Genomic DNA, 27,361 nt, shown 5'->3' with positions numbered 1-27,361 from the left:
AAAAAAAAAAAAAAAAAATATAATCATTATACCATCCAGAGATAATATTCAAAAAAGAAAATGTTAACAATTAGCATGGTTCAGGCACTGTTTAATGAGAAAGGCACCAGCCTTAAATAACCAGTATGACTGTACTGGTAGCAGTAGCTGAATCTCAGCCTGCCCACCTTGTGGGGTGGTTGTGAGGAATGAATGACTGACACAGATAAACCCCCAGAATTTCTCCTAAAAGCCACTCACACTCGCCTCTCCCATGGAAGCTTATTCTTTCTACATGGACTCCTGGTGAATAACAGAGGCCACAAACCAGGTCTTCTGCTGGCACTGAATGCAGGACACTTGACAGTCACTTGTGCCGCTTATTGAGAGCTTGGCCAGAGCCTCCTGCTGGATGCAACTTCTCTCTAGACATCCTGGGGTGCACACCCAGGAATCTGGGAGATCATCCTACCCACAGTACCCAGGGCCTGCCTGGGCAGGAAAGCAGCTGGCACCTCACACTGCTGAGGACACACAGTCAACCTACTTGTAGGAGGAGCCCTTTTTGGCAGGGAGGAGTGGGCGATACAGGCACCTGAGATGCCCAAAGGCTCATCCAAGCCACCTTGAAAAACAAGGACCAAACCTCAAAGCACCACAAGAAAGAAAAGCAATGTGGTCATTACTTTGGCAATTAACTACAGCACTGATTTCACAGAGAAAACCCTATGATCATATCCCTCACAAAGACTCTGTGCCTATGGGAAAGATCTGCATCCAGCCTTGAAAGAGCCCTTATTTCTTCCCTGAGAAAACAGACTGTACTTCACCAAGGACCTTACACGTGATGCCCAATGCATGTCAGCTTTCTCCGCCCTGTTTTGAGAATGGAAAGAAAAAAGAACACTTTAACTGTGGCTCAATATTTATTGACCCACAAATATGCTCAGTATGACTGGGGAAAATGGGAAGTCTTGGCACAGAAAGAAATGAAATGCACATTATAAAAGGAATAAGTGTAAAACGTAGAAAATAGCGTAAGTGCAGCTTATTTATGGTTAATAGCAGGTATTTGTTTTTGCTGCTAATAATCCAATTAGCAGTCAATCTAATGCATCATTTATTATCAGCTGATCCATAATTACTGCTCCAGGCTGAGTATTTTCCCCGGCACATGATAGCTTTCAACTGCTCAGCACAAACAACCAAATAATTGGCGTTGTTATGCTAAATACAGGACGATTCCTCTCTGAGGGGTGATGCTGCAGTTTTTAGCCATCCACGATGGCCTTTGTATTATCAGCATCTGTTGGTTAATCCCTCACTGTCCTCTCTTTAATCAGTCTTGACGTATTCCTAAAATGCCTTAACACTCTCAAGAATGTGATACTTTGGAGACCTCTCTTTAAAGTTTAACCCTAGGACCAGACACATTCCCAGTCATCTGTAGCAGGATAGCATTCACAAGGGGATGTCAGATAGCAGTGAAAGCACAAGATACTTCTCTGAAAATATTGTAAAATTTTCTCTTTAAACATTGTTTTAAAATGATTCATCCTGGAAGAGATAGCTTCTGCTATAAGACTATTTCATTCAACAGTTTCTGATCTAAACTATTCATTCTGGGAAGTGCAGTGAACCCAGGCTCTAAAAGCAGGTTGCAAAGGGAAAAATATATTCAAGTTCTCCCTTTTGAGAGACCAGAGTCAATGTCACTGTGAGGGGAGAGAAGGAAGTTTGGGGTGAGCATATGGAAGTGGAAAGAGGCTGGGTGCTCTGGAGGCAGACAGACCTGGTTTGGAATCTAGATCCCTGGCTCACTTATAAACAGCATGATCTTGGATATGTTATGAAACTTCCCTAAGCCTTGGTGTTCATCACCTGAAAAACCAAGCTAAGAATGCTGGCTGTGCAGGGTTGTTAAAAAGAATAGATGACCAACTCAGAAAGCACCCAGAACTTACTACAGGCTCAGATTGTTAGTTATCTGCCTTTTGTTCTGGATGCAAAAACAAGAAGCTAGTTTTCTATAAGCCAGTAGCTCATGTCACATAATTCTATTCTCTGCAATCATACTTCCACCTCTTACCTATAAACCGTAGGTAGATTTCATCCCAGATGTACCATGGGGCTACTATACCAGCCAAAGTCCTACTCACAGTTCCCATTGTCCTGAATGCTACTGCACTCTAGGACCCATCATATTCCTATGATCCAGCACATACTTTGGTTAGCTACTGCCTGTGCCACAGCAGTTGCTATAATGTCTCTGTATATAAAAGGGAGTAAGATGTGGGTAACTACAAAGTCAAACCAAGGCCTTTTCCTAAAGACTTATTTGGGAAACAGAAACCAATGGCTATAGAAAGAATGAAAAATGCTAGGTTCTGACCCTAAATGAGGTGCCAAAATCTGGAGTCAGAAGCCACACGCTCAGTTCAGCTCTTTCTTTTTGAACTTTTTATTGAAGTAGAATGCACAAAGAAAAAAGAACATGTACTTAAGGAATGTCACAAGGTGAACACACCTGTGTAATTAGCCCCACAATCAAGAAACTGAACAGGGTCAGTTTCCCAAAATGTTCTGTCCCCATCCAGTCATTAACCCCAATCAAAAGTAACCATGAACTGACTTACAGTGCCAGAGATGAGTTTTGCCTGTTTTTATACTTTATATAAATGGAATCACACAGCCTGTGGGTCAAATCTGGCCTGCCACCTGTCCTGGTACATCCTACAAACTAAGAATGGATTTTATATTTATAAATCTTTGAAAATAATACCAAAAGAAGAATATTTCATGAAATGTGAAAAATATATGAAATTCAAATATCTGCTTCCATAAATAAAGTTTTATTGGAACACAGTGACACTAATTCATTTACATATTGTATTTCAAACCACAACTGCAGAGTTAAATAGTCACATCAGAGACCATATAACCTAAAAAGAAATAAAAATAAATACTTACTGGACCTTGACAGAAAAAGTTTGCCTACTTTAAGTGCATGACATTCCCTAAAATACACAAGCCTTTCTGTTGGGCTTATATGTAGGAGTTGAATTGCAGGGTCATAGATGTACACATATGTTTAGCTTTAGTAGACACTGCCAAGAAGTTTACCAAAATATACACTCAATTTTAAAAGAAAAGCTAAAATCTGAAGCATAAATCATAATTTCACTTTTAAGACAGGCAGGGAGAATTATAGAGAGTTGGTCTGAACAAATGATTAGAAAACCATCAGGGCTTCCTGGAGAGGGAAGCTATCAGGGTTATCTAGGTTTACATTTCTTCTCCTTCTTATTCCGCACATAGTTTTTAAAAATGCAGTGTCCTTTAACATTGCCATGGCTTAGGGGAAAGGAACAAGAATAAAAAAGTCATGTTTCTGCTTGGGATCTTAGAGCACAGCACCAACTTGATTGTTTAGGCCATGTCACAAAAACACCACCATGGGCCCAGGAACTTACTGGAACTGGAGACAAAATATCCAGGAAGCATCAGCAGCCTCCTGATCTTATGCTTTCTTAAGTTTAAACATATATGTGGGCAGCAACTACATAACTCAAACCCAACCTCCAAATCCGCCACAAAGAGTCTGGCTCCTGTACTTGGTAGAACCAGCAGGCCATCAACCAGACAGAACTGAGGAGCCATCCATCAGCTTTCAAGGCTAATCAGCAAGACATGGCAGGGTGCCCCCCACATTAGAGGCATGGGCAGGACACCCTGGCACTAGAGACGCAGGCAGGGCACCGTCTACATTAAGGTGACATTGGGTATCTTCTAAAGTCACTTCCTGGAGTCATTTCCCCAAGAACTTGTCTTGCATTTAAAATAGGATGTGTTAGGTTCTTTCAAATGACATTTTTCCTCTAGGAAGGGAATTGCTTCCGATGGTTTAAGGACCACATTCATCAAAAGGGACTCAAACAGTTTGTGTCTTAACTCCACAACCTGTTGATTTCTAAGCTGGAGTAGTCTAGGAATATGCAGCACAGCCTACTCTACGGGCCCAGGAGGGAGGTGGTAGCAGGGTAGCATGAGCTCCTGGCTAAGGCCAGAGTCAGTACCTGATGGTGAGACTTGTGGGGAAGGGCAGAGAGCCTCTCTCTACCTCTGGCACCACAAGTCTGCCATTACAATCCCAGCTCTTCCCACTCCAGAAAGCAGTGGTCCTGTGGACTGGCCCTGACTGGCCCAAGGATGGGTTAAACTCAGCCTTTCCTAAAAGAAAACCCAAATTCCACCTGACCCTCTGGTGGCCTTCCAGAAACAAGCTCTGTATTTCCCTTAATCCCTTTTCTAGTTCCCTTCTATAGGTTAAAAAAAAAAAAAAAAAGCAATGCTGATGTTTTAGCAGCAGGAGGGTATCTGTTCTCGGCAAGTGCACTAGCTTTTTGTCCATATGAAACAAACATATAACATACACATATATATTTCATTTTTCCTGGAAAAGGAATCTTGCCTGAAGTTGAGCATGGCTCTAACAGAAACAGCATGTGCGTGATTGTCAAAAGAGTGAGTTCAAGCCCACTTACTGGTTAGGCTAGCTTGCCAAAGTCTCCACCCTGCTATAACCTCAGATTCATCACACTTCAGAAAACGAGAATAATAACACTCACCTCACAAGGTCGCAAGGATCAAATGCAGCATTTGTGAATATAAATGCTTTGTAAACTGTAAAACATCACACCAAGTGGTGGAGAAAGAAGCAGCCTCTTATCTTCTTTTCCTGATTCACCCTTTAATTAGTCAAGTCTTTCAGCTAGTTCCTCTTCTGATAAAGACCACCTGCCCACCACAAGGATATTAGTCAATTCAGCACCCAGCTGGCAGCCATCAATTGGCCATCTATTAATAGCCAATTATCTGGGTGGCTTAATTAATCCATGGACCACGTGGCCTGATCTCCCTGAGATTCTGGAAAACAATGAGCCTGAAATACAGGCACCAGCTAATTTTTCAATGGCCATGAAGGAATTTGGCATCTATTATGTCTGCATGTTGCAGCTGCAAGAGATGGGCACATAAATATTGATTGGACCAGTCTCTATGGCTGGGAGGTGGGGGGTGGGAGGGATGGACATGAATGATTACTGTTCTCTGAGGAATAAAAGAAGCTACATAAATCTTCAGCCCAGACAACTAAGGAAGAAAATCCTTATTTCCAAACCACAGTGCAAACAGAGAAAAGGGACAGTTAACCACTTCGGAGAGTTTGTTAAGACAGAGTGGTCCACCAGTTCTATAGATATTTCAGCCTCTCTCCTGGCCTAGAATGCATGCAGATCAGGTTGCAACAGCAGAATTGTTAGGAAAAGGCAGCTGGGGTGGTTGTTCTCTTCTTCTGGGCATTCGAATCCCAGGGCAGGGACATGTGAGCATGCCCTGCTCTCCAGCATTTCCTTGAAAGATCTCTGTAGTGCTTACAGTTAAGAAGACAAGTGACATGAGGAGAATTTAATTATCTTTAAGTGCCTCATCTTGTCTCCAGGAAATGGTATGCAGAAAAGGCTTTGCACTTGAAATCAGCATTGTCCGGGATGCTGGGATGCCGAAGATCAGATGGCTCTGTATTCCCAGCCATCAGGGCTCCCGCTGATAGAAGGGCCAGGGTGGCAACCTCCTTCCTTCTGGAAAGAACTGGCTTTGTGTCCAGAGCAGTGCTCTAAGAGGAGGCTGCTCCTGACCTTGGGGCCTGCAGGGAAGTGTTGGGCTCCTGCAGGGCAAAGGGCAGAGGGCTGGCCACCACTTGAGCCCCTGACCCAGGACCCTGGGGCTCTACAGCCAGGCTGGCTTTTCAAGGGGCAGAGGAAGAATATGAAAGGAAGGACAGAGCATGGACAGAAGCAGGAGGAAAGAGGACGCCCTGGGTGTCACACACTTCCAGTACCACAGAGATGTCCCCTTCTCTGTCCCTCTGTCAGCCTTCAGCGCTCATTAAGTCCTGGGATGGCAGCAGCCACTGCCAAATGCAAAGATCGCTGCCCCAGAAGGTCACATGAGGCCATTTATTCTGAAATATCAAAATACCTGAGCCAGCACATTTCAGGAGCTTCTGCAGAATTCCCCAGGGTACCTCTGTGTGTGTGCACCTGTGTGTATGTGTGTGTGTTTGTGTTCTTCAATATCCCAAAGGGGTTCTTTCTTAATCAGCTCAATATCTGAGGACTCAGAGACTGATTTATTTTTTGGTTAATCTAGCTTTTCTGGTGAAATAATTAAAAGATAAGTAATAGACACAAAGTATCTGTGGTATAATTATTTATAGCCTTAAGGTCTAGTTTCAGAGTTATTCACAACTAACCTGAAAAGACTCAGGCTGCTGGTAAGCAAGTGGGGGTCAGGCAGTTCTAGAGTGGGCTGCTCCCATTTCACAGTCAAGGAGACTGAGCCAGGAGGAGAGGAATCTCAGTCATCCCTGGCACTGCCTGTGGCTGCACTGGCTGCCATGTTTATCAGGAAACTCAGAGAGTGAAACATACTTTATCTTGACATGACGCGAGCTACCGAGAGAAGGTGGGACTCTATTTCCTGATGCTTGGGTGCAGCATGAGTCTCTGTGGACCCTGCAAGGAAAAAGGCTCGCACCCAGACCAGATAAATGCAGGCAAGTGGGAGGGCTCTGCAGCCAGCAGTAGAGGGCATGGGCACGTCCAGACTCACCCCTCCAAATAGATGACGAGTCTATGATTCTGGGTCTCTGGGGTGGAATGTGCAAGGCCATGGCAGAGTTCACAGACTCCCCCAGGAGAGGAGCTGCGGATCTGGCCCTGCTTTCTAATTCAGATTATTTTCCAAAAATGCACTGGGGACTTTGAGATGTTATAGAAGAGCGACAAAACTGCAAACACGAGAAATGAAACAAAGGCTCAAGCGATGAAGGTCTTCAAAAATTGGTTCCTGGGTGTCTGATAACAGATAAGACCACAATGGAAAGTTGGGATGGGGAGATGTGGTGAAGGATGTAGGCCCAGGAGGTAAAATCAGATGGCTTGAAAACCAGGCTGTGCAGGAACCCTGGGCTTCAGGCGTCAGCCCACAGCAGCCTTATTCTGTCCCTGTTTGGTTTATAAATGATCTCTGATGAGTGGAAATTAGCACTTTTAGATGATACAATCAGACGGGCAGCCCTGAAAAATGTTAGACTCTGGACAGATTGGGGAGGCTTGTGACAGGGCCATTAATTGATCCTCCCTTCCAGCTTTGCCCCCTGTCTTCTCTGATTTGAGTAGGTATCATTCTGTGCCTCTGGGGAAGTTTGAGACAGGAATTCCTGGTCTTTCTTTCCAAAAACATCAGGCCACTTGGGGAAACAAAGGTTAGGGAGAGATAGAGCTCCCCAGTCTGACTAAAGGAGATTCTCCTAGAACAGACATCTGCAGGTCCCTGGGACAGGGTCTCCTGCAGGGACCTAAGGGAGAGAGTGGGCTTGGAGGGAGAAAGAAAGCCAGGACATGGCAGAGCTGCCACTGACTTGGCACTGATGGCCAGAGGCCTGGACTCTGCACAAGCCCCTGGGCCTTGGGGACAACCCAGAATAAGGTGAAACATGACCCAGGGTGAATTTCTCTCCAGGCCGATGGGACAGAGGCTCAGTGTTTTGTTTTTCTTTTAGAGGAAGCTTCTTGACATTTAGAAAGTGACCACATATGATTTCTTGACTACCTGAGATTCCAACCTGATATCTGCATAGTTCTCAGTCACTTACAAGAGCCTCTGTAGGAGCCAGCTGTGTAACAAACACCACCCTGAGGCCTGCTCCAGGGAACTTCCTTAGAGCAGGAAAAAAGCACAGCACCTTGCACAGACATCTGCACAGCAGATGCATCTCATCACAGGCTACTTCTGGTCACGCCAGAGTCACATTGAAACTGCCTTTGCAAAAATTATAACAATGAGAAAATGATGACAGTGAAAGAGATGTGACCCAACTGACTCCATCTTGTCTCTAACTTCCAAGCTGTCCTTGCTGGTTCCTAGGTGTAGGCTGAACTGCCTTTGGGAAGAGCCCTGAAACAAAAATGATAACGGCGCTTTGCCAAAATAAACGCCCATCTTGCCTGGGGACCAGAGTGCCTTTGCAGGACTAACAAATTAGCCACAAGATTAGAAATGATGGTTTAGGAGTCATGCAGCCGGAGGCCACAAAATTCCAAACCTCCCCATTTGCTCCTAGGGATAACATCACTATTGTGAAACCTAAGATTGGTGCTTGAGATGTTTTTCAGACCCTACACTTGGTAGCTCGGCTAACCCACCCAGATTAACAAACTGGCCTATCTGATCATGTGGCCCCCACCTGGCCCCCACCCAGGAACTGACTCAGAGGAAGAGGACTGCTTCGACTCCCTATGATTTCATCTTCAACCCTACCAATCAATATCCCCCACTCCCTGGCCCCCTACCCACCAAATTATCCTTATAAAAAACCTCAGTCTCTGAATTTTCCAGGAGACTGATTTGAGTAATAATAAAACTCCAGTCTCCCATTCAGCCACTTTGCATGAATTAAACTCTTTATTACAATTTCCCTGTCTTGATACATTGGCTCTGTCTAGGTAGTGGGCAAGAAGAACCCATTGGACGGTTACAAAATTCCCTGAGCAGAGTCCAATATGCACATACTGAGCATCAGTAGATTAATAGGGTCTCTCTCTAAAATGCATGACTTTTTTAAATGGGAGAAATTATCTACTAAATGAGGAATAAAATAACAGTGTCATATACTTAAGGCATTGGTGGGATGCAAATGTTACAGAAAGACAAGCTATTTTCTAACGGTGTTTGCTGTATTTCTAGTACAGCGCCAATACACTTACAGGGGCCAGAGGCATTTTATTCAAAGCCTTTATATTTGTAATACATTCCTTGAAAATTACCCCCAGGCTTACAATTCTTTTGCTTTTACTAAGCCCTAAGCACCTGGACTATATTTAGTTTCTTGGAAATAAGAGACAAATTTGCTGATATTTTTTAAAATTTAGTCAGTTATTGTATGAGTCTCCAAATGGCAAATAAATGATAGAGAAGAAATTAAAACATTTTTCAGCTACTTTTAAGTGGCATAGTATTTATCGTTTAAATGCAGTCTGAATTAAAATATCAAATTTGTTATGTGATTTTTCAGTTAGAAATTAGAGCTTTGCTGAATAATTGGGGGGGGGAGGCAAGAAAAGAATGAAATTAACATTAAAAAGTCAAATTTAAAGAACACTTTATTTAAGCTATTAATAGAAAGAACCAGCCCTTCTGGAAACTAAGAAGAAAATCCAATAAATTACCTTAAACCAGGAGTGCAGCATCCCTTCTTCACTTCACTTGCACCGGGGCCCAGAGACCAGAGATTTCATTTTACCCTGCCCACTTTGGAGATGCTATCACTAGGTGAAGGGGGCATTTCCTAAGGCCATGAGGAAAAGAGAACAAGGGCCTGATTGCCCAGAACCAGAACCTGCCTCGCTGAAGGCAATTTGCTCCACAGAATTTAAGGGTTGGGTGGTCCCAGGCCAGAGAGCCCAGCTCTCTCCCATCTCTACACCTTTCCCACCTTCTCTGAATGCATTAACAGGAAGGAAGCCCACTCCTCTTGCTTTGGAAGAAAAGCTGACTCCCTCGCCCATGCTGGGAGGATGCCTAGAGGCCTAAGCAGGAAGAAAGTCTCTCCAAGTCTTTAGCACATCCAAGCCAAAGAGCTGTCCCCATGATTACACCCTAGGAAAACCTACAGCACTGAACTCACTCAAAAACCAAATTGTTTCCCTGTGAAGGACAAAAGTCCCATCCAAATTCCTACTGTTGAAGAAACAATTCACTGGCAAATGCCTCCCAAACCAATGCCTCCATAACCACCCATCGCAGGGACCCTCCTCACCAGAGTATGCTCTGTCCAGTGAGGGGAGCCTCCTGTGCCCCATATGGTGTCTTCCAAGGGCAGAGGTGGTGTCCCCCTGAAGTGGCTCCTGCCTTAACATCTCCACAATTACACAAACTCCCTTGGAGCTCTCCAAGGGTGAGGATCTAGGGATGAGCCACAGGAGCTCTGGAAAGTGGGCGGGGAACTCCCGCTGTAAATCCAGGCTGTCTATGGTTTTATCGGCATTGAAAAAGCAAGTAGCGGGCAGTTTCAGGAGACATCCCATTCCATTCTTGTCCTGATGCTGCTACTTGGACAGCCTGGTTAGCTTGGGCCAAATTTTTCACCTCCTTAATGTCATCTGCATAAAAGTACTATCTTGTCTCCCTTATGCAATTGTTGTATTAAATGAACTGACATATGTAAATGGAGTCTGTGAATTTGTAAAGCACTATACAAATACTGGTGGCTGTTATTTAATATGCCTGCATAGGCTCACATGAGATAGGTCTTTGAGCACACTCAAGAAGAAAATAATTTGACCAGCTGGGCGTGGTGGCTCACCCTTGTAATCTCAGCACTTTGGGAGGCTAAGGCGGGTGGATCACAAGGTCAGGAGTTCAAGACCAGTCTGGCCAACACAGTGAAACCCCGTCTCTACTAAAAATACAAAAATTAGCTGAACGTGGTGGCAGGCACCTGTAATCCCAGCTACTTGTGAGGCTGAGGCAGAAGAATTGCTTGAACCCGGGAGATGGAGGTTGCAGTGAACAGAGATCATGCCACTGCACTCTAGCCTGGGCGGCAGAGCCAGCCTCCAACTCAAAAAATTTAAAAAAATGAAAAAATCATTTGACCATACTTACATAGAGCCAATCAAACTACAATCAACAGACTTGGTTTCCTTCATCTAACTCCCAAATGCCACCCATCAATAGGCTGCTCCAGAATCACATGCAGCCCTGATAAAACTAGTAATTCTAGAACCTTCTCCCAAACTCAAAGGGTCATAATCTCTGCAGTAAGCCCAAATACCTGCATGTTAATGGAGCTCTGCAGGTGATTCTGACATGCAGTCAGGTTTTGGTACCACTGTGCTCCTTTGGACATGTCATACAAATGTCCTGTATATATGAGTCACAGGAAATAAAATTGTTCTGGTGTTATATAAGGAGTCTCTTTCTTCCTCTCTTCTCAGGTACATACACACTAAGATACAGAGTGACCTTCACCCACCAGACACAAAATATATCCACAAATATGCACAACACAGGTATGTAGACACACAAAGCCGCACATACAGGGGAAAAACAGGAAGGAGAAAAATACTAACAAAAAAGAAGGTACTTCATAGTAAGAGGTGTCAAGATTTTCTAAGTCTATAAAATTCATGTTTATAGAAGGATACAGAAAATGAGGAAAAGAAGGGATAAGACGTTAAGACAAAGCAACTGGTTCAAAACTAGAAAACCTCTTCTTTCATGACTGCACAGTACGATATCCTGACTCCTGCTACTAGACTGCTCCCACCTCAAGTACCACTTATTTGCTTATAATTCTGCCTCATCCAGGAACTTACGAGGCCCTCCCATCCGCATGCCAAAGGACAAGGACACAGCATGCTCATCATAGCAGCCCCCAAACCCAGCACAGAGCCTGGCATACAGCTGCCTGCGATAAATGTATACTGAGCACATGCCAGGATAAGAAGAGGCAGGAGAGGAGGAGGGATAAAGAGTGCACAAAGAAGGAAACAGATCTCTTGTCCCAGATCCCTGGTGTAAACTAAGAATAAACAAGCTTAAGGTAATGAGGGTCAAAGCAAAACAGAGAAAGTTCATCTCCCTGCAGGCATCGTTAACTGCATCACAGGGAGCAGAACCACCTAGGGAAAAAGAAGGAAAACTCTCCAGATCTATGGGCAGGGGCTGAGTGAGAAAATTGATTCGGTGCTATAAATGCGATTTGAAGTCACCAATCTGGTCTCACCACCTCCTTGTCTGACCCTCTCCAGGGGTCCTCACACCCACAAGATCCTACCCCATCCAGTCCCTTCCCAGACTTTATCCCTCCAACCTCCACACACTTTATGCTCAAACTATGCCAAACTCACACAACGTGCTGTGTCATTCCTCTGAGCCTGTTTCACCCAGTTAACCTCTACCTGGAATGCCCTTTCTACCTACTGACAAACCTGTTTATCCTTCTCAACTCTGCTCTGTTATGTCCTCCTCCTCCTGCAGGGAACCCCCAGGCTCCCATGACATGCAGTGCACGGAACCATCTTAGCTCCATGCACACTTCACATCCTGGCCCAATGATGAGTGAACCTCTCTCCCCCTAGAGAGTAAATTCTATCTCTCTCTACCCTCAGCACCTAACACTGCCTGAGCACACCACAGGTGCTAAATAAATGCTTGTTGAAATAGACTGAGCATTGGCAAGATTCCAGAACGTAAGTGCTGGAAGACTTAGTTTAAAAGGGGAAACGGAGAGGCAACTTGATATAGCAGAAACCCTGAGAGTGGAGCTTGGAGTTTAAACCAGTAGAACGACATAAGGTAAGTGACTTAAAGGCCCTGAACCTGTTTTCCTGATCTATGAAACAAACATATTATCACCCAACTTCTACAACTACTTATGAGGAAGGCACCCACTATGCACCTGGCACACAGTAGGCCCTCTATACTCTACTTAACTAGAGAGACTTTACCTCCTGTCCACATCTACCTGTTTTTCAGTCTCCCATTACTTGGAGTAAGCTCCTCCAAGTCTTTTGCCCAGGTCCCTAGATGGCCGTTCTAGACCCAGTTTATAAAGATTGCCTGGCTGGCCAGGAAATCCCCCAGAGGCCTTCTTCTGTGTCCCTGGGTCAAATCCGTGAAGAGAAAACTGAAGGCTTCCATGTCACGAAAAACCATGACCAAATAAATTTTCATGTGCCTTTTCTCCTATTGATCTGCCTAACTGATTTTCAGTGAACCTTCAGAGAGCCACGGGGAAGTTTTCCCTTCGCCCCTACAGGGCTCTGGATCTAAGAGTGAGCCTGTAGGGGGAGCCTTCTGGCTCCCTCACGGGAACCGACTGGGCAGGAGTTGGAAAAGCCACTTGGATTCCCATTTCCTCAACTCCTCGCCAATACCAAGACGTCTGTTTCCACAGGCTCTTTCGTGGTGTTCTGCGCACATTCAACTTCCAATGCAGCTGAGAGGCTCGGGAACAGTTAAAGGACAGGGGTGACAGCCGCCTGGGAGGCTGCAGGGCGCTCGCCCGCAACGCACAAGCGCGCGCAGCGCACCCGGCCGCCTGCCTCCTCAGGTCGGGCCTGGCAGCTGCGGGAGGAAGGTCAGCGCAGCCGCCACACTTCTCCCGGGCGCTGGCACCGGCCGACCGTGCCGCCCAACCCAACCTCCGGCGACTCTCCGGCAGCGCCCGCAGCCCACCAGCCCCCGGGCCGCCCGTCCACAGCACCCCCTCCGCCGCGGGACCCTCGCGCCTTGCTTAAGTTGGAAGCCCAGCTCCGCAGGCGAGCGCGCGCCCGCCACCCACACCCACCGCCACTTACGCACACCGCGGGTCCGGAGATGCCCCCGAGCGTTTTAAAATCCAGAAACATCGCCTGGTAGTCACATCCGGCGGTTGTTACCTGCTCGCAGCACCCAAACCCTCACCGTGGTTTCCCGGGAGTCCGCAAACCCAGCACGCGGGCTGAGCGCCCTCCCGTAAGCCACTGCCCCGCGCCAGCGCGCCGCCAAGCCGCCTACCTTGGGGGTCTGCACTTCAGGTCCCGTCGGCACCTCCAACTTCCTCTTGGTTACCCAGAAGAACAGCAGCACCGTGATCCAGAGCACCCCGAAGACCGGCAGAACCAGGCGGCGAGTCAGGCGCCGCATGGTCCCCTTTGCCTCTTCCTCTCCGCGGCGCTACGTCCCTGGGGCACCCCCCTGCGGTCAGGGTTGGCGGGGCAGGAGTCCCGGCGAGCGCCTCGCTCTGGGGAGCGCTAGACCCAGGATCCGGGTGGAGGGGCGACGGGATCCTGCAAGGCGCCCTTCCTGCTTTGGAGAGAAGCGAGTCTGGGTGGGGGGCGCCAGGCGGCCCGAAACGTGGCAGGGAAGGACCGAGGGCAGCCAAGCTGGACGCCCGCTCCAGCGGGAGAAGCGCGGTGGCCGCCGAGATGTTCCCCACGCCGCCACCGCGGAGGCTGCCGCCGCCTCGCCCGCTGCTGCCGATAGGGAAACTGACTGGAGCAGCGGGAGGGAGGAATCCGAGGCTGTGCCAAGCACCCCGGGAGGAGCACGAGGGCGGAGGGAATGAGGGGGGAGGGCGGGCGCGACAGACAGACTGACTCCGAGCGAGCCCAGGTGGGAGCGAGCGGGGCTCTGAGAGGGGGCGCTACCGCCGCCAGCCGACCGAAGTGCACGGTGCTGTTGCGGGGCCGCCCGCTCTGAGCCCTGGGCGCAGCTGCCGGACCTCTGTGGGATGGGGCAAGGCGGGGCGTGGCGGGGCAAGGCGGGGCGTGGCGGAGCAAGGCGGGGCGTGGCTGGGCGTGGCGGGGCTGCAGCTGTGCACTCGGGATGCCTGCCACCCCCAGCTGCCAGCTGGGACCTAAGGGCCGGCCCGCGCCAGGCGGCGCTGTGCCTGGGAGGACTTTCCGCTCATCACGGGGGCTGCACGTGGCGCTCAAACCGGGGTCCCACCCTCAATGTACTCGTCCTACCACAGCCAGCGCTGGGATACCAGGGCGCTGGCAGTGCTGCTGCCCCAACCCCGCGGTTCACTTGCCTGACCACTAAGGGCCAAGGCCGCGTTCAGCCCACTCCACAGGGTGTTTCTGTGCCTGCCTGCAGGTGCCTGGTAACTTTTTCTGCTTAATGGAAAGCTGAGCTGGTCTAAATTTAACTTTAAAGGTATCCTTTTAAAAATTAAGGCGCAATTATCTCCCATGAAGGTTTTCTCTCCCTGTAAGCATCAGGGCTTTGTGGTTGCAAGAAAAGAGGTCCAAAGTTGGACCAACCACTTTGGACTCTTGGGAAGTGAACCTGGGCAGGGGGATACTGGGCGCAGAGGGTGATCTTTCAAAAGTTCCTTTTCCCAAGGGCCTTTGGGAAGGGCACCCCCGCTCCCACTTGAAGATTAAAGCCTCTTGGATCCAGAAGCAAAGCAAATTCTGACTCCAGCTCCTAGTAGGCTGAAGTAGGCTGGAATCACGGCCAGATTACTGACCAGAGAGTACTGACCTAGCTTAGTCACACTCACTGTGTAAGTCTTGGTTAAGTCATTTACCTTCCCCCAGCCTTTCATTCCTCATCTGTAAAATGGAGGGAAAATACCTCTTCTAACTAGCAAATGAGTAATTGGTGAAAGCTGAATGCAAGGTGCTGGTGTTATCCAAGCACTCAAAGAGGGGAAGGGAAACATTGCTCTCTCTGGGGAGCAGAGGCAGCAGGAACCATGCCATTTTTGTTGGAGGGTTGCTTGCTTCCTGGAGTTTCTTGGGGAGGTGAGAATGATGTACCCACTGTGGCAGCCACCATCCTTCCTGCCTCTCTCTCCCCATAGAGCTCAGTGTAGGGGAAGCTCCCGTACCTGTGTGCAGGTGAGACAGCTGTAAATCAGGGCTCCGGAATTCCTTCTCCACCAAGATGTTTCCTCCAAGACATGTACTGATAAATTGAGGCGTCTACTCAAAGCCTCTTGTGTTTGATACCTTGCCTTTCAGCCACAGGGCAGTCCTGTCTCACAATCCCAGAGAGTTCTTGACTGGGCTGTAGATAAGAAGTTTGGGGATGGGAACCACAGTTGAAATTAAACAGCCCAGGCTGGACGTGGTGGCTCATGCCTGTATTCCCAGCACTTTGGGAGGCCGAGGAGGCAGACCACAAGGTCAGGAGTTCGAGATCAGCCTGGACAACATGGTGAAACCCTGTCTCTACTGAAAATACAAAACCTAGCTGAGTGTGGTGTCACGTGCCTGTAATCCCAACTACTCAGGAAGCTGAGGTAGGAGAATCATTTAAACCTGGGAATCAGAGGTTGCAATGAGCCAAGATGGCGCCATTGCACTCCAGCCTGAGCGACAGAGCAATACTCTGTCGAGAGAGAGAGAGAGAGAGATAGAGAGAGAGAAAGAACGAGCCCCAAAAAGGTGAGCACTGTTGCCAACCCTTTCAAGATTTACCTGCACTCTAAGACTATGAATGCCAGAGTTGATCTAGCATTTGCTTTTATCAGAACTCTGCACACTGAAAGATTGGAGCAGGCTCCCCAGCCACTGCTTTGGCCTGACAAAGGCCCAGGTAGATGACCATCATGGGAGAGGTTGGGGGAGCAGTAAGAGAACTCACCTCTGCAGCATCCAAAGCACCTTGGATCTCTTGCAGGAGCTTCACCCTGGACCTGCAGGATCAGGCGTGCCAAGCGTTCTGCTGCAGGCTCTGCAGGGGACCCCCAGGCAAGCTGCTGAGCTGCTGTTGACTCCAGGCAGAAGCTGCAGCACAAGAGTCCATTGCTCAGCGCTTTGTGATGCCGCTTCTGAGTAACAGATGGCAGACAGTTACACAACACCGCCAAGCTTTTGAGATGTGCAGCACCACCACACTGCTCACCACACTGCTGGGATGCTAAGGTGACTCATTCCGACTGTTGGGCATATAGGGAAACTGAGGCCCTGGGGTGAAGACAGGTCCATGCAGGGCCTGCAATGTCTGGGAGAGTGGGAATTTCCTTCCAAGAATGATTTGCTTCTCAAATCATTATTTTGTCCTCTACTCAAATGGGGAAGATTTTCTGGGCCTACGGAAGCTGTCAAGGGAATTCAGGTTTGGTAGGTGTCATTAGCTGATCCAGCCAGAGAGCACATTAATCTCGGTTGTCAAACCGGTAAATGCCCTTAGGACTGAAGTCAATTTCAAGTGGTACTTCAAACATCTGGAAGTGAAATGAGTGTCCATGTGGGACTTGGTTCTGTAGGTCTCTCCAGGTACCCAGTCTATCCAGGGGCCCCCCATGCTCAGGAATATATTTGAAACCCTTTAATAATCAGCTTTAAGTGTGGGAAACATCGTGGGACCCTGTCTCTAAACAAACAAACAAACAAGTACCCAGGAGTAGTGGCATGTGTCTGCGGTCCCAGGCACTTGGGAGGCTAAGACAGGAGGATTATTTGAACCCAGGATTTTGAGGCTGCAGTGAGCTATGATCTCACCACTGCACTCCAGCCTGGGTGATGGAGCCAGACCCTGTCTCAAAATAAATAAATAAATAAACAAAATAACCAGCTTAAGTAATGCAGAGCATGGTTGATCCCAGTGGAGGATTAGCTATCATTGGCGATTAATCCAAGTTACTTTTTTCTTATCACAGCCGATATGGGGAGGAAAATCTCCTAGCAAAATATTTAACATGGCAGGAGATTAAAAAAATACACTCTGAATTAGGACTCTCCTGGTGCCCTAAAACACATCTACCTCCAGGTCTTGTTATTTTTGAGCAAGCTCCTCATTTCGCTGGGTCTGTGGTTTCCCATCTGCAATGTCACGTTCTCTCAAAGACCCTCCCAGCTGACGCATTTAGGATTCAGACCTTCCTTGTCCTGGGTCAGGACCTTCTTTACCACTCCTTTTGGCGAGTTCTGTGTAAGCTGTTCTCTCCTCACAGCCGAAGACATTAGAGAGCAAATTGGGTACTGGAGCAGATGTGAGTCATTCATGTTAGTATAAAAACTATGGAATGAAACCCATTATGGCCCGGAAAGCTGTGTAAAGCAGCATATGGAGCAAATGCAAGCTGGAAGCAGGAGGAAGCTATGAAGTCCGATGCATATGCTCTGCGGCGGCTTTTGCTGTGGGCTCTCACACTTCACGTCTCGTTTCCTGTAGCCGTCTCCCCGTCATTCTCGCTCAGCCCACTGCAGAGGCTGCAGCCTTTGTTCCTTTTGGATCAGATTCTCTGAGTCCCTCCTCTCTGCCCACTGTGTGACTTCAGGGAGGCTGTGTGAGCCCGAGTGGCTGTGTGTGTGCGCCTTGCCATCTGCACGCTTATTAGACCTGTCACAACCAGCGAGACCCCCTCTGTGCCAACCTAATGAAATTTCACCCACAAAAGCCCAGACGGTTTTCTGTTGAGGTCTTTACCTCTTCTGGGCCATAGAGAAAGGTAAGCAGTAGCTGGGCGGATTGCAGTACAGTGGGAAGATGAGCCGTACACATGTTGGCCCAGTCCTGGCAGGGTTCCCCAGCAGCAAAAAGAGCAGCAGTGAAAATTCAAAGATCTGTCTGTCTTTATTCCAGAGTCCTACAGATACAGGTCTTTGGACTGACTCCTGCAGTTGGCTCTGTTCAAGTTCTCCACTGTAAATAATACATCAACCCCCCTTTCCTCTGTGTTTCTCTCCATTTTCCTCGCCACTGTAGAGCCTGTCAAAACCGCATGTCCGGGGCCTCCTGCAAGGCTTTCTTATAAAGTGAGTGATGGAATAGTTTAAACCACATGGTAAATGAGGATGAGCTATTACCAACCCCTTACCTCATCTTTCTGTCACGTGTCGGTGCATCTTTGTCAAAAGAATAAAGCCAGCCGGGTTTTCCTCTCATCTTTGATGAGTAGATGGGTGGCTTTATCTAAGGGATCTGACAGTCACCTTTCTGGATCTTTCTCTTTCCATTAAGCAACTCCTTTCACCAGCCCACTACCCTCAACTCCTCTCCCTCCTTTTATTCTCATATACTGCTGTATAATTCAATTCTTTGACAGGGATCTATATCTTTGCATTTCAAAGGCCTGTTTCTTTTATTGTTTGAAATGCCCCAAACTTTTCTTTGTTCCTCACCCAAATGCCAAGTGTAAAACTTAATATTACTACAATGATATGCCTTTGCTTGTTGTGTAAAATGGTTTGATCTTCAGTGATGGTGCCCTGTGGTGATCTGAGACATTTTCCTTACCTTGCCCCACCCCCCCAAAAAATGCAAAGTTCTAGCATGAAGCTGTGACCCAGTTTGCCTAAAGAAAAACAAAAGACCGGGCGTGGTGCCTCACACCGGTAATCCCAGCACTTTGGGAGGCTGAAGCTGGCAGATCACCTGAGGTCAGAGTTAGAGACCAGCCTGGCCAACATGGTGAAACCCCATCTCTACCAAAAAATGCAAAAATTAGCTGGGTGTGGTGGCAGGTGCCTGTAATCCCAGCTACTCGGGAGGCTGAGGCAGGAGGATGGTTTGAATCCAGGAGGCGGAGGTTGCAGTGAGCCAAGAGTGCACCATTGCACTCCAGCCTGGTCAACAACAGTGATACTTTGTCTCCAAAAAAAAAAGAAAAGAAAAAAGAAAGAAAAGAAAAATAAAGTAAAAGAAAATTAAAATTATTCACTTGAATTATCTAGAGGAGAATCTGAAAGAGGGTAGCACAGGCAGGAAAAAAAAAATAGAGGGAACTAAGAACAGATGTCACTCCCCAGGTCCCCAGTTTCAGACAGCCAAATCCAAGAGCCTCCTGCGTTATCTCTGAAAAAGATAGTCTTTCCTGTTAGGCTTAAACTTAGAGCATGAGTGAAAGGCAGAGGTAGGCAGGAGAGCTCAAATCCAAGAAGGAATAGAACTGTGATGGGGTCTCTCCAATCTGGCTAGGACTTCAATAGCAGGAGGAGCCAAGTATACCCCAGGAGTGGACGTGGGACAATCCAGTATAACCTCTAGTGACTGATGGCAGATTTTGTCATCAAGTCACTACCAGATATTGCACATTGAGCAGGGTGACTTTATGCTCCAGTTTGCTTGGGAAAACCCTGGTTTATTCTTATTTTTCTGGCAGAATTAATACTGCTTCATTTTCAAGAAATTTCTATTTTAAACAATAAATTAGAGGCCACTCTAATGAACAGCAGGACTTCTGGTGATGGTTACAGAAGGAAAATTGCTTTTCTTAGATGAGTAAAAATGTGGGTTTGCTATTTAAGTTGTTTTGTGTGTGTGCTGAACTTGAGATACTCTAAATGTCCATGTGGGACATTATTCTAAATAAATAATATTCAAGATGATTATTCAAAGAAGAGACAATTTGGACAAATTAAGCCAGCTTTAAGTAACTAAGAAAGTAATTAGGTTGTGCATATCAGTCAATGACAGGGGTAACCTTCCACCCAACTGAAGATGTTTTTACCCACGTTATAGCTCATGGAAGCGGCCAGGTAGCAGCAGACGATCTCTGTGAAGAGCAAGGGATTCCTAACACCAGACTCCAATCATTCTTCCAACAACCTCTTTCTTTCAACCAAATACCTACATGGGCCATGAAAGTAACATGAATGAGTGAAATGGGACAGGGTCAGGAGAAAAAAACAGCATAACACCATGACAACAATGAAACTGATATTCAACCTTCATGTTGAGGACACAGGAGGGAGCATTGCAGTCCACACAGGACGAGCAAGGAATCAGCTCCAACTCATCATTGCCAGTGCCAGTAAAGTGTTGTCAGAGTTATCCAACTTCTCAACAGAAGCATAAGTCCAGATGATGATGTGAAACTCCTGGATCTTAACTGCTATCAACTAATTCAATAACCCCCACCACCAGCCCACCAAAATATTGGATGGGGTAAATAAACAGGTCTGCAATCCAAATCCAGCCTGCTGCTTGCGAGATTGCAACCTCTACTCGAGCCACCAATGTTTCCATAAGCACTGAAGTCTTCCTGGTTTCCATCTTCTAATGGGGGAACAGATTTACCCAGCTAGGACAAAGGGTAAAGAATGCACCAGATTATATTAGGAGGGGCCTTGGACCCTAACATAGTTCAACACCCCTCATTTTGTAATTGAGAAAAGTGGAGCCAAGAGAAATTGCATGAACTGCCTACAGCAGGATGAGTTCATTGGTAAAGTGTGGGCTACAATACATCTACCTTACCCTACGTTGATGCCAAGTGACATCCCTCACTAGGTTTCACAGGACAAGTGAATCAGGGAGCTGAGACATTTCTGGAGGGGATGGGGGGTAGCTACTGCTAAGCCCAGAAGTTTCTAGGTAATGTGTAAAACAACGAACAAAGATACTGTGAGCAAGATTCTGGGTAATTTGTGAGGAATACAAGTAAATAAAGCCTATTCCAGCTCTTCTAGAAAATGTAAGCAGGTGATTTGAACAAAGACTTGAATGTTAAAAGATCTGGTCCTTCCTCTTGGGTTTCTGTTGAGTAATGTTGAGTCCTAGATAAAGGCATTTCAGTCCGCCTGAGAAATAGCCACATTGCAACAGGAAAGTTGTTTCTGCAGCTATGGGCTGCACCTGTCTTCGGTTTCCCTCTCTAAGTGCTGTGCAAATGTTAATTAAACATAGATTATTTGAGAAGTGCTTTTAGTGTTTGAACTCAACTGGGCTGCGTCAGATGATGATATTAATATCATTCCCCTGTTGGCAGAATGCTGTTTTTTAAAATAAAAACTCTTTTCCTTTTACAGTTTTTGCCACACAGACAATTTATTTTGCACATCCTCTGGCTATTTCACCTTTTGTGTCATCATTTTCATGAGACAAGTGAAAATAATATTTCTCTTATGCTCCAAAGAGCCAAATCCCTTTTTCTAGCTTGATCCGAAGAAGGCCAGTTGTAGCCGTAATGGGAAAAAGCCTGATGTACAGTCCAAGTGCAAATCCTCAGGGAGAAATAATGCATCTCTTTGGGGAAAAAAATAGCTTATACTTATAAAGTAGGAGATTTTCAATTTGTAAAGGTTTCCTATTTCTTTCAATTGCCAGGATAACTGCATTCCAGAAAGGTTGGGCTTCCTGTGTAAGGCAGAACTGCTCTCTTAGATCTGGGATGTAGATTTAAAAATGATGAGTGACAAGCATCCCTCTCCATGCCCTGGACCACTGCGCCGGGGGTTTTAAAGCAGTGCAGATCAAAGGGTTAAAATCCATTACCCAGAGAGATGGAAAAGTTCCTCTCAGTGATTTCTTCCCCTATCATTGCTCTCAGGCCTGAATTCCAAATTGATTTCCTTAATAACTATTAAAGATCTTTTTAATTAAACCAGGCATCCTCTTCCTTGGCAAACTTTTCTTGATGACATCTCTGGTTAATTAAAGGTTTAAGCTGCAAAGACGTATTACATAAGAACAAGGGAAGCTGCTTTATGGCACGCCAGTGAAGGATCCTGCTGATTCCTGCTGCAGAAGCCAGGGCTATGCCAGAGAGCTGATCTCGTTTCCCTTTACAGCGTTTCCTTTCTTTTAGAGGCCCCAGAAAGTGTTAATAATAAAAATGGTTTGGTGAGTGGGGGTTAATTTTTCTGTTTCCTGAGGTTCAGTTTCTCCTTTCATGCTTGCCTGGTAAGTGTTCATCAAGTGTTTTTCATTAAAAACATCACTCATTTTGATCACGATTCACTGATGCTGACAAAACATTTTACCTTTTCATCCAAAATTCCTGAGGTAGTTGATACACTTGGTAATCAAAGAACAATGAATAAAAACCTCTTTTCACCCATCAATAACATGCAACCACCTCTATAATAGAATGTACCACATTCTAACAAGAAAAAATCATATTTTGTATATATGTTTCCATATATGATCTTGCATATATATATATATATATATATATATTTGTTGTTGTCATTGTTGTAAATTTCCCCAACTCATTTACCTTTTTCTTTTTCCTGGTTCATTTCTTTTTACCAGGACCCCTATTTAAAATGACAGAACAGAGTATGTCACTATGGAATGGAACTTTTTTTCATGAAAAGTTAAATACCTCTTAAATTGGGAATCGAACCTGTGACCTTGACTTTGTTGTCATCATAGTTTAAAACACTGGGTCTCAAACCTAGATATACATTAGAATTATTTCTTGTTATTGCTGAGAGTCACATGCCACTGCCTCACCCTAAGCCTGCTAAAATTTTATGGATGATGTCTCTAGGCACCCAAGTTTGGAAACTACTGATCTAATCAGTACCTTCCAGTCCAATCAGTTCTCATTAGCCTCCCCGGATGTGAGAAAGATGGTGCACTGTTTCAATATTTCAGTCTAACAAACAAATCAGACCTCACCAGTATCACACAGGAAAAGTGGCTCCAATTCTGATGAAATATCAAGGATGAGATTTAAAAGATTTTCTTTTATTTTCCTCTTAAACTGGAACCAGGAGCACAGACAATTCCATGCCATAATCAGTCATGTGGAGAGACCATTCACAGATTGTCACTGGTCATAGTTCTATAGCTCTACATCAGTGGTTCTCAAAGCATTAGGGAGAATCAAAATCACCGGAAGAATTTATTTTACAGGGCACTTTATTATAAAAAGTTTCAAACATATGGAAAAATAGAACAATAGTATATTTGACACCCACACATGTAGTATACCTAGATTCAAAGAATGTTAATGTTTTGCCGTGTATGTACGTGCCCACACATGCATGGGTTTGTAATTGCTGAACCATTAAAAGGTAAATTACAGATGTCATAATATATAACACCTAAATAATAACGCTAAACAACCCAGAAGTACTTCAGCATGCCTTCCCCAGAATGAATAGCATCTGCCAATATAACCACGGCACCATTAACACACCTAAATGTATTTAAAATAATGTCCTATGATCATATAACACCAATTTTTAAGAAAGTTAAGAAGACCAAAACAAAATAAAACAGCAAAGCTTCCAGGGCCAGATTCCCAAAATCTTTGATTCAGTTAGGTGATGCTTTGTGAAATGCTACTGTACACAACTAACCAATGAAGAATGCTTGTCTTTCCAATAACTGAAAGGAAGTTCATTTTTTTGTACTTGAAAATTACTTGGTTATTTGCATGGTACTTAACAGTCACAATTTAATTGAATGCTCTTGGCAATGCTGCCCTAAGAGAGATAGAGTAATGATAAAACTGGGGCCCAGGATTGGTGAGACCAGCCCAGGTTTTCTAGGTAGCTAACAGTGGTGGCTGTATTCCAACGCTGGTGTAATGGCAGGATACCAGGCTGGGAGTCTGAAACCGGAATTCTGGTTTTCTCTCCGCTCCTAACTCTGCCTATGTGATTTGGGGCATTGGGCCAAACTTCTCTGGACTTTCATGTCTTCTTCTGAAAAGTGAAGAACTAAATCAGTGGTCTCCAAGAGATTTTCTATTTGGATCTTCCTTTTATTCAATACATTTCTGCCTTCTTTACTAAAACTTTTCATTCATCTCCATTTGGCCCCATAGCAAATTTATACAGGGGCTTATTGAGTCATAAAGGAAATAACCGCTATTAGAATATTGGTGAGAAAGACATGGATTTGACAAAAATCTTACCACTTGCTATGGCCAAATACAGCAGAATGCTGGGCGTCTGCCCCTGATGTTTGCTGTCTTAAGCAGCCCATTAGAAAAAAGAGTGAGTTCCCACAGAAAGAGTTACAGGAGCTCAGGCCTCCTCTTCCTCACTCCCTTAAAAGAAAACTGCAAAAATCGAAGAGCACATCTTTGGCAAAGTCAACAACTCCTAAACATAAAGGATAAGTTCCATTAACTACTCCCATTTCATTTCACAGGTGATCCCTGCTTCCCCAGCCTTCCCTGTATAACAAGAGCTCAGTGTTTCTCCAAACCTTTACCAGGTCCACTGGCATCTCCCAGCGCTGGTCCACCACAGACCTGGGGGCTGGTGGGTGAGGGCCAGAGCTATTTAGATTCTTCACTTGGGGAGACTTTCATTTCAGATGCATTGTGTGAATTTTTTACAATCAGAACGTAGTCACGCATTGCTTGTGTGATGAAAAATAAATAATTAAAATCCTTGACGGCTGATGGCTTTTTCTTTGGACTCTCAAAGACAAAGTAATCTCCAGGGTTCAGCAAAAGACGCGGCAGTTTTCACTAGTGTGTGTGGTGTGTGTGTGTTTGTGCGTATGTGTGTGTGTGAGAGAGAATGAATTCAGGGCAAGGAAGTAGTATGAGATCCCATTTATAGAAACTGAATGGGAATGGCCCATTAATGCTAATACAACACCAATAATAATGTTTAAGCACTTAGATATAGGCCATGTGTACATTAAGAGGCAATATGGAAAATAAGGTTAGAAAATCCTGGAAGAAGCTGGGCTAGTACAAAAGGGTGTGAAAGATGTTGGGTAAAAACCAACTGCCCTACTTCATATTCTCTCTCTCAATCTCTCTCGCGCTCTCTCTCTCTCTCTCTGTCTCTCTTTCTCTCCCCTGCCCTTCTCCTGGCCTCTCTTGACCTCTTTTATAATATTGTCTCTCCCTACCAGACACGGAGCCCCCTCATAACTTCACTCATGACATGCCCCTGCCATAGGTGCTCTGAGGCAATAATACAAAGCACCTGGTTCTGAAGGTAATCAATATACTAGTCTTCCGTTACTGTTGCTCAGGACTATGTGATGAAGATGAAGCCATCATCTGCAGCCTTTATGTCTTTTGAGCCTTTATACCTCCACACCTTAGTGACAATATTGGGCATATTGAAAATGCTCAACACTGTGGTTTTTCAATAATGTCTTAAAAACTGAGCATTGCCTTCCACATTGGCATCCCTGCAAAAGGAAATACGAAGTGGGCACTGGAAATAGAGCACCAACCACACCCCTCACTGACTATGTCACTGCTGCAGCTCTGGTGGGCATGTGACTTATGTTTGGCTCTCTTCATCTGAGCCACTTTCTATCTTGGGGGAATTCTCCCACTTTGATGAGAGACTGAAACAGCCTTTGCCAACAGAGTTGAAAAATACTAGCTACTTCCTTTCTAGCTTCCCTTGCAGCTAAAGCCCAGATTTACACTCTGCCAATCAAGCTTTGGCCACAAACTTCTTACCTTAGAGCTGGTGAGACAAGAGAGAAGTGAGACTAGTGACAGAGGAAAGGTCTAATTCCTGGTTCAAAGAAGTACAGTGCTGGCAGCAAGAGCAGAAGCAGACCAGCAGAGTTCCAGAATAGAAGTGGCAGTGGTGCAGATCCCGGCATTCAGTTCTCTGTGAGAGCAGCCATGGTTCCCTCATCACATCAGTTCTGCAGTCCGGTGTTAGGATCCCCTGTGGAAGCTTAGCCCTGGTTCTCTGTGAGCACCCAAAATTGGTATTTTGTTCCTGCTTTATCAGCCAGGCTAATCTTCAGTTGCTTGCAAATTAGCATTTTTTTCAAGACAGAGTCTTATTCTGTCATCCAGGATGGAGTGCAGTGGGGCAATCTCGGCTCACTGAACCTCCACCTCCCAGGTTTAAGTAATTCTCCCGTCACAGCCTCCTGAATAGCTGGGATTACAGGCTCATGCCACTATATCCAGCTAGTTTTTATATTTTTAATAGATACAGGGTTTTATCATGTTGACTAGGCTAGTCTAGAACTCCTGACCTCATGATCCGCCCACCTCGGTCTGTCAAAGTGCTGGGATTACAGGCATGAGCCACCATGCCCCTCTGCAAATCAGCATTTTTCTTATTCATCAAGGCACCAAATCTCTCTGAAGCTCAGTTTCCTCATCTTTAGAATGAGGTAAATTCTTTGGGCACAGAAGGAGATAACGTATGTCAAGTGTCCGGCACCAGGGTACTCAATACACATTATATCCCTTAAACACAAGTGCAGCAGCAGTCATAACCCCAGCTACACTGCTGCATATATTCCTGGCTGACGTTTGAGTACTTGTGTGGCTCAAGGATCCGTGCACTTCTAGAGAGATCTCATTTTATTGGTTGGTTTTTAAGCTACAGTGAGATCAGAAGGCCAGAAATAGATCAGACCCCACGTTTGCATGTAGAATTGATCAGAAACATCAAAGAATAATTTGTATAAACTGAATCCAAGAAGGGGACCAGTTCTGCCCTCAGTTCAAAATAATCACAACTCACATCTCCCCATTTCCCTGAACCCTCCAGACAAAATGGAATGACGCTGGCACAAATAAATGCTATTGTAATGCTTTCAAGAATATAATTCTTTCCATTTTTGAGATTTGCTAATACTGGAATAAGAAACAGCTGCAGAGTTATTACCTCTTGTCATCTCTTTTGCTCCCAGGCTGGGTTTTGCACTTTGTGAAGGCCCCTGTGCTGCAAGGATATTGCCATCAGGTGGTGGTGAAGAGCCACACGGACCAGGCTGGAATTCTAGGTAGCTCATAGCTAACTGCTATAGACTAGCTTTCTAAGCTTTGTGGGCTTAGAAATGGAAGCTGTTAACTGCAAAAAAGGAAAACCCCTCTAACTGGCTTATGCTAAAGGGGACAATTCATTAGATGCACAGAAGAGTATCTTACAGCACCCAAGGACAGTAGGATGGTCAGATATTGAGATTCCTCTCTCCTTTTCTCTAGGACTACATGAAGCTTGTCCCTAATCCTCTCAGCCACCCACTTCACTCTTTCCCCTGGATGTCCACATGGATTACTCTCCTCTTTCACCTTCCTGCCCTCTTTACCTGAAATAGCAGCCTCTCAATCCCATCAATCTCTATTGCCTTAGCAGCTTCATTTTCCTTCATAGCACTTATTACTGCCTGAGCATATAATATGCTT

The 27,361-nt window shown here is 45.7% G+C and overlaps 1 protein-coding gene and 1 long non-coding RNA gene across 3 annotated transcripts in view; both read right to left on the bottom strand.

Moving 5' to 3' along the window:
- The window catches only part of GALNT14 (polypeptide N-acetylgalactosaminyltransferase 14), a 226,690-nt gene extending 212,352 nt beyond the window's left edge, over positions 1–14,338 (bottom strand). For both annotated transcript variants that reach the window (XM_017501940.2, XM_037729020.1), the window contains exon 1: positions 13,606–14,338. In XM_017501940.2, the coding sequence (XP_017357429.1) occupies positions 13,606–13,734 (129 nt within the window). In that variant the 5' untranslated portion in view covers positions 13,735–14,338. The remainder of the gene's footprint in view (positions 1–13,605) is intronic.
- Positions 14,339–19,897: 5,559 nt separating this feature from the next.
- On the bottom strand, positions 19,898–24,913 carry LOC119467412. The gene is made up of 2 exons (XR_005195947.1): positions 22,894–24,913; positions 19,898–20,115 (listed from the first exon to the last, which is right to left on the bottom strand). It is a non-coding gene; the product is annotated as an uncharacterized LOC119467412 (long non-coding RNA).
- Between the last annotated feature and the right edge of the window lie 2,448 nt (positions 24,914–27,361).

Source organism: Cebus imitator, unplaced genomic scaffold (genome assembly GCF_001604975.1).
Source record: "Cebus imitator isolate Cc_AM_T3 unplaced genomic scaffold, Cebus_imitator-1.0 Scaffold286, whole genome shotgun sequence".
Lineage (NCBI taxonomy): Eukaryota > Metazoa > Chordata > Mammalia > Primates > Cebidae > Cebus > Cebus imitator.
The sequence above is the reverse complement of the archived record's forward strand: the minus strand, read 5'-3'. Positions and strand labels throughout refer to the sequence as shown.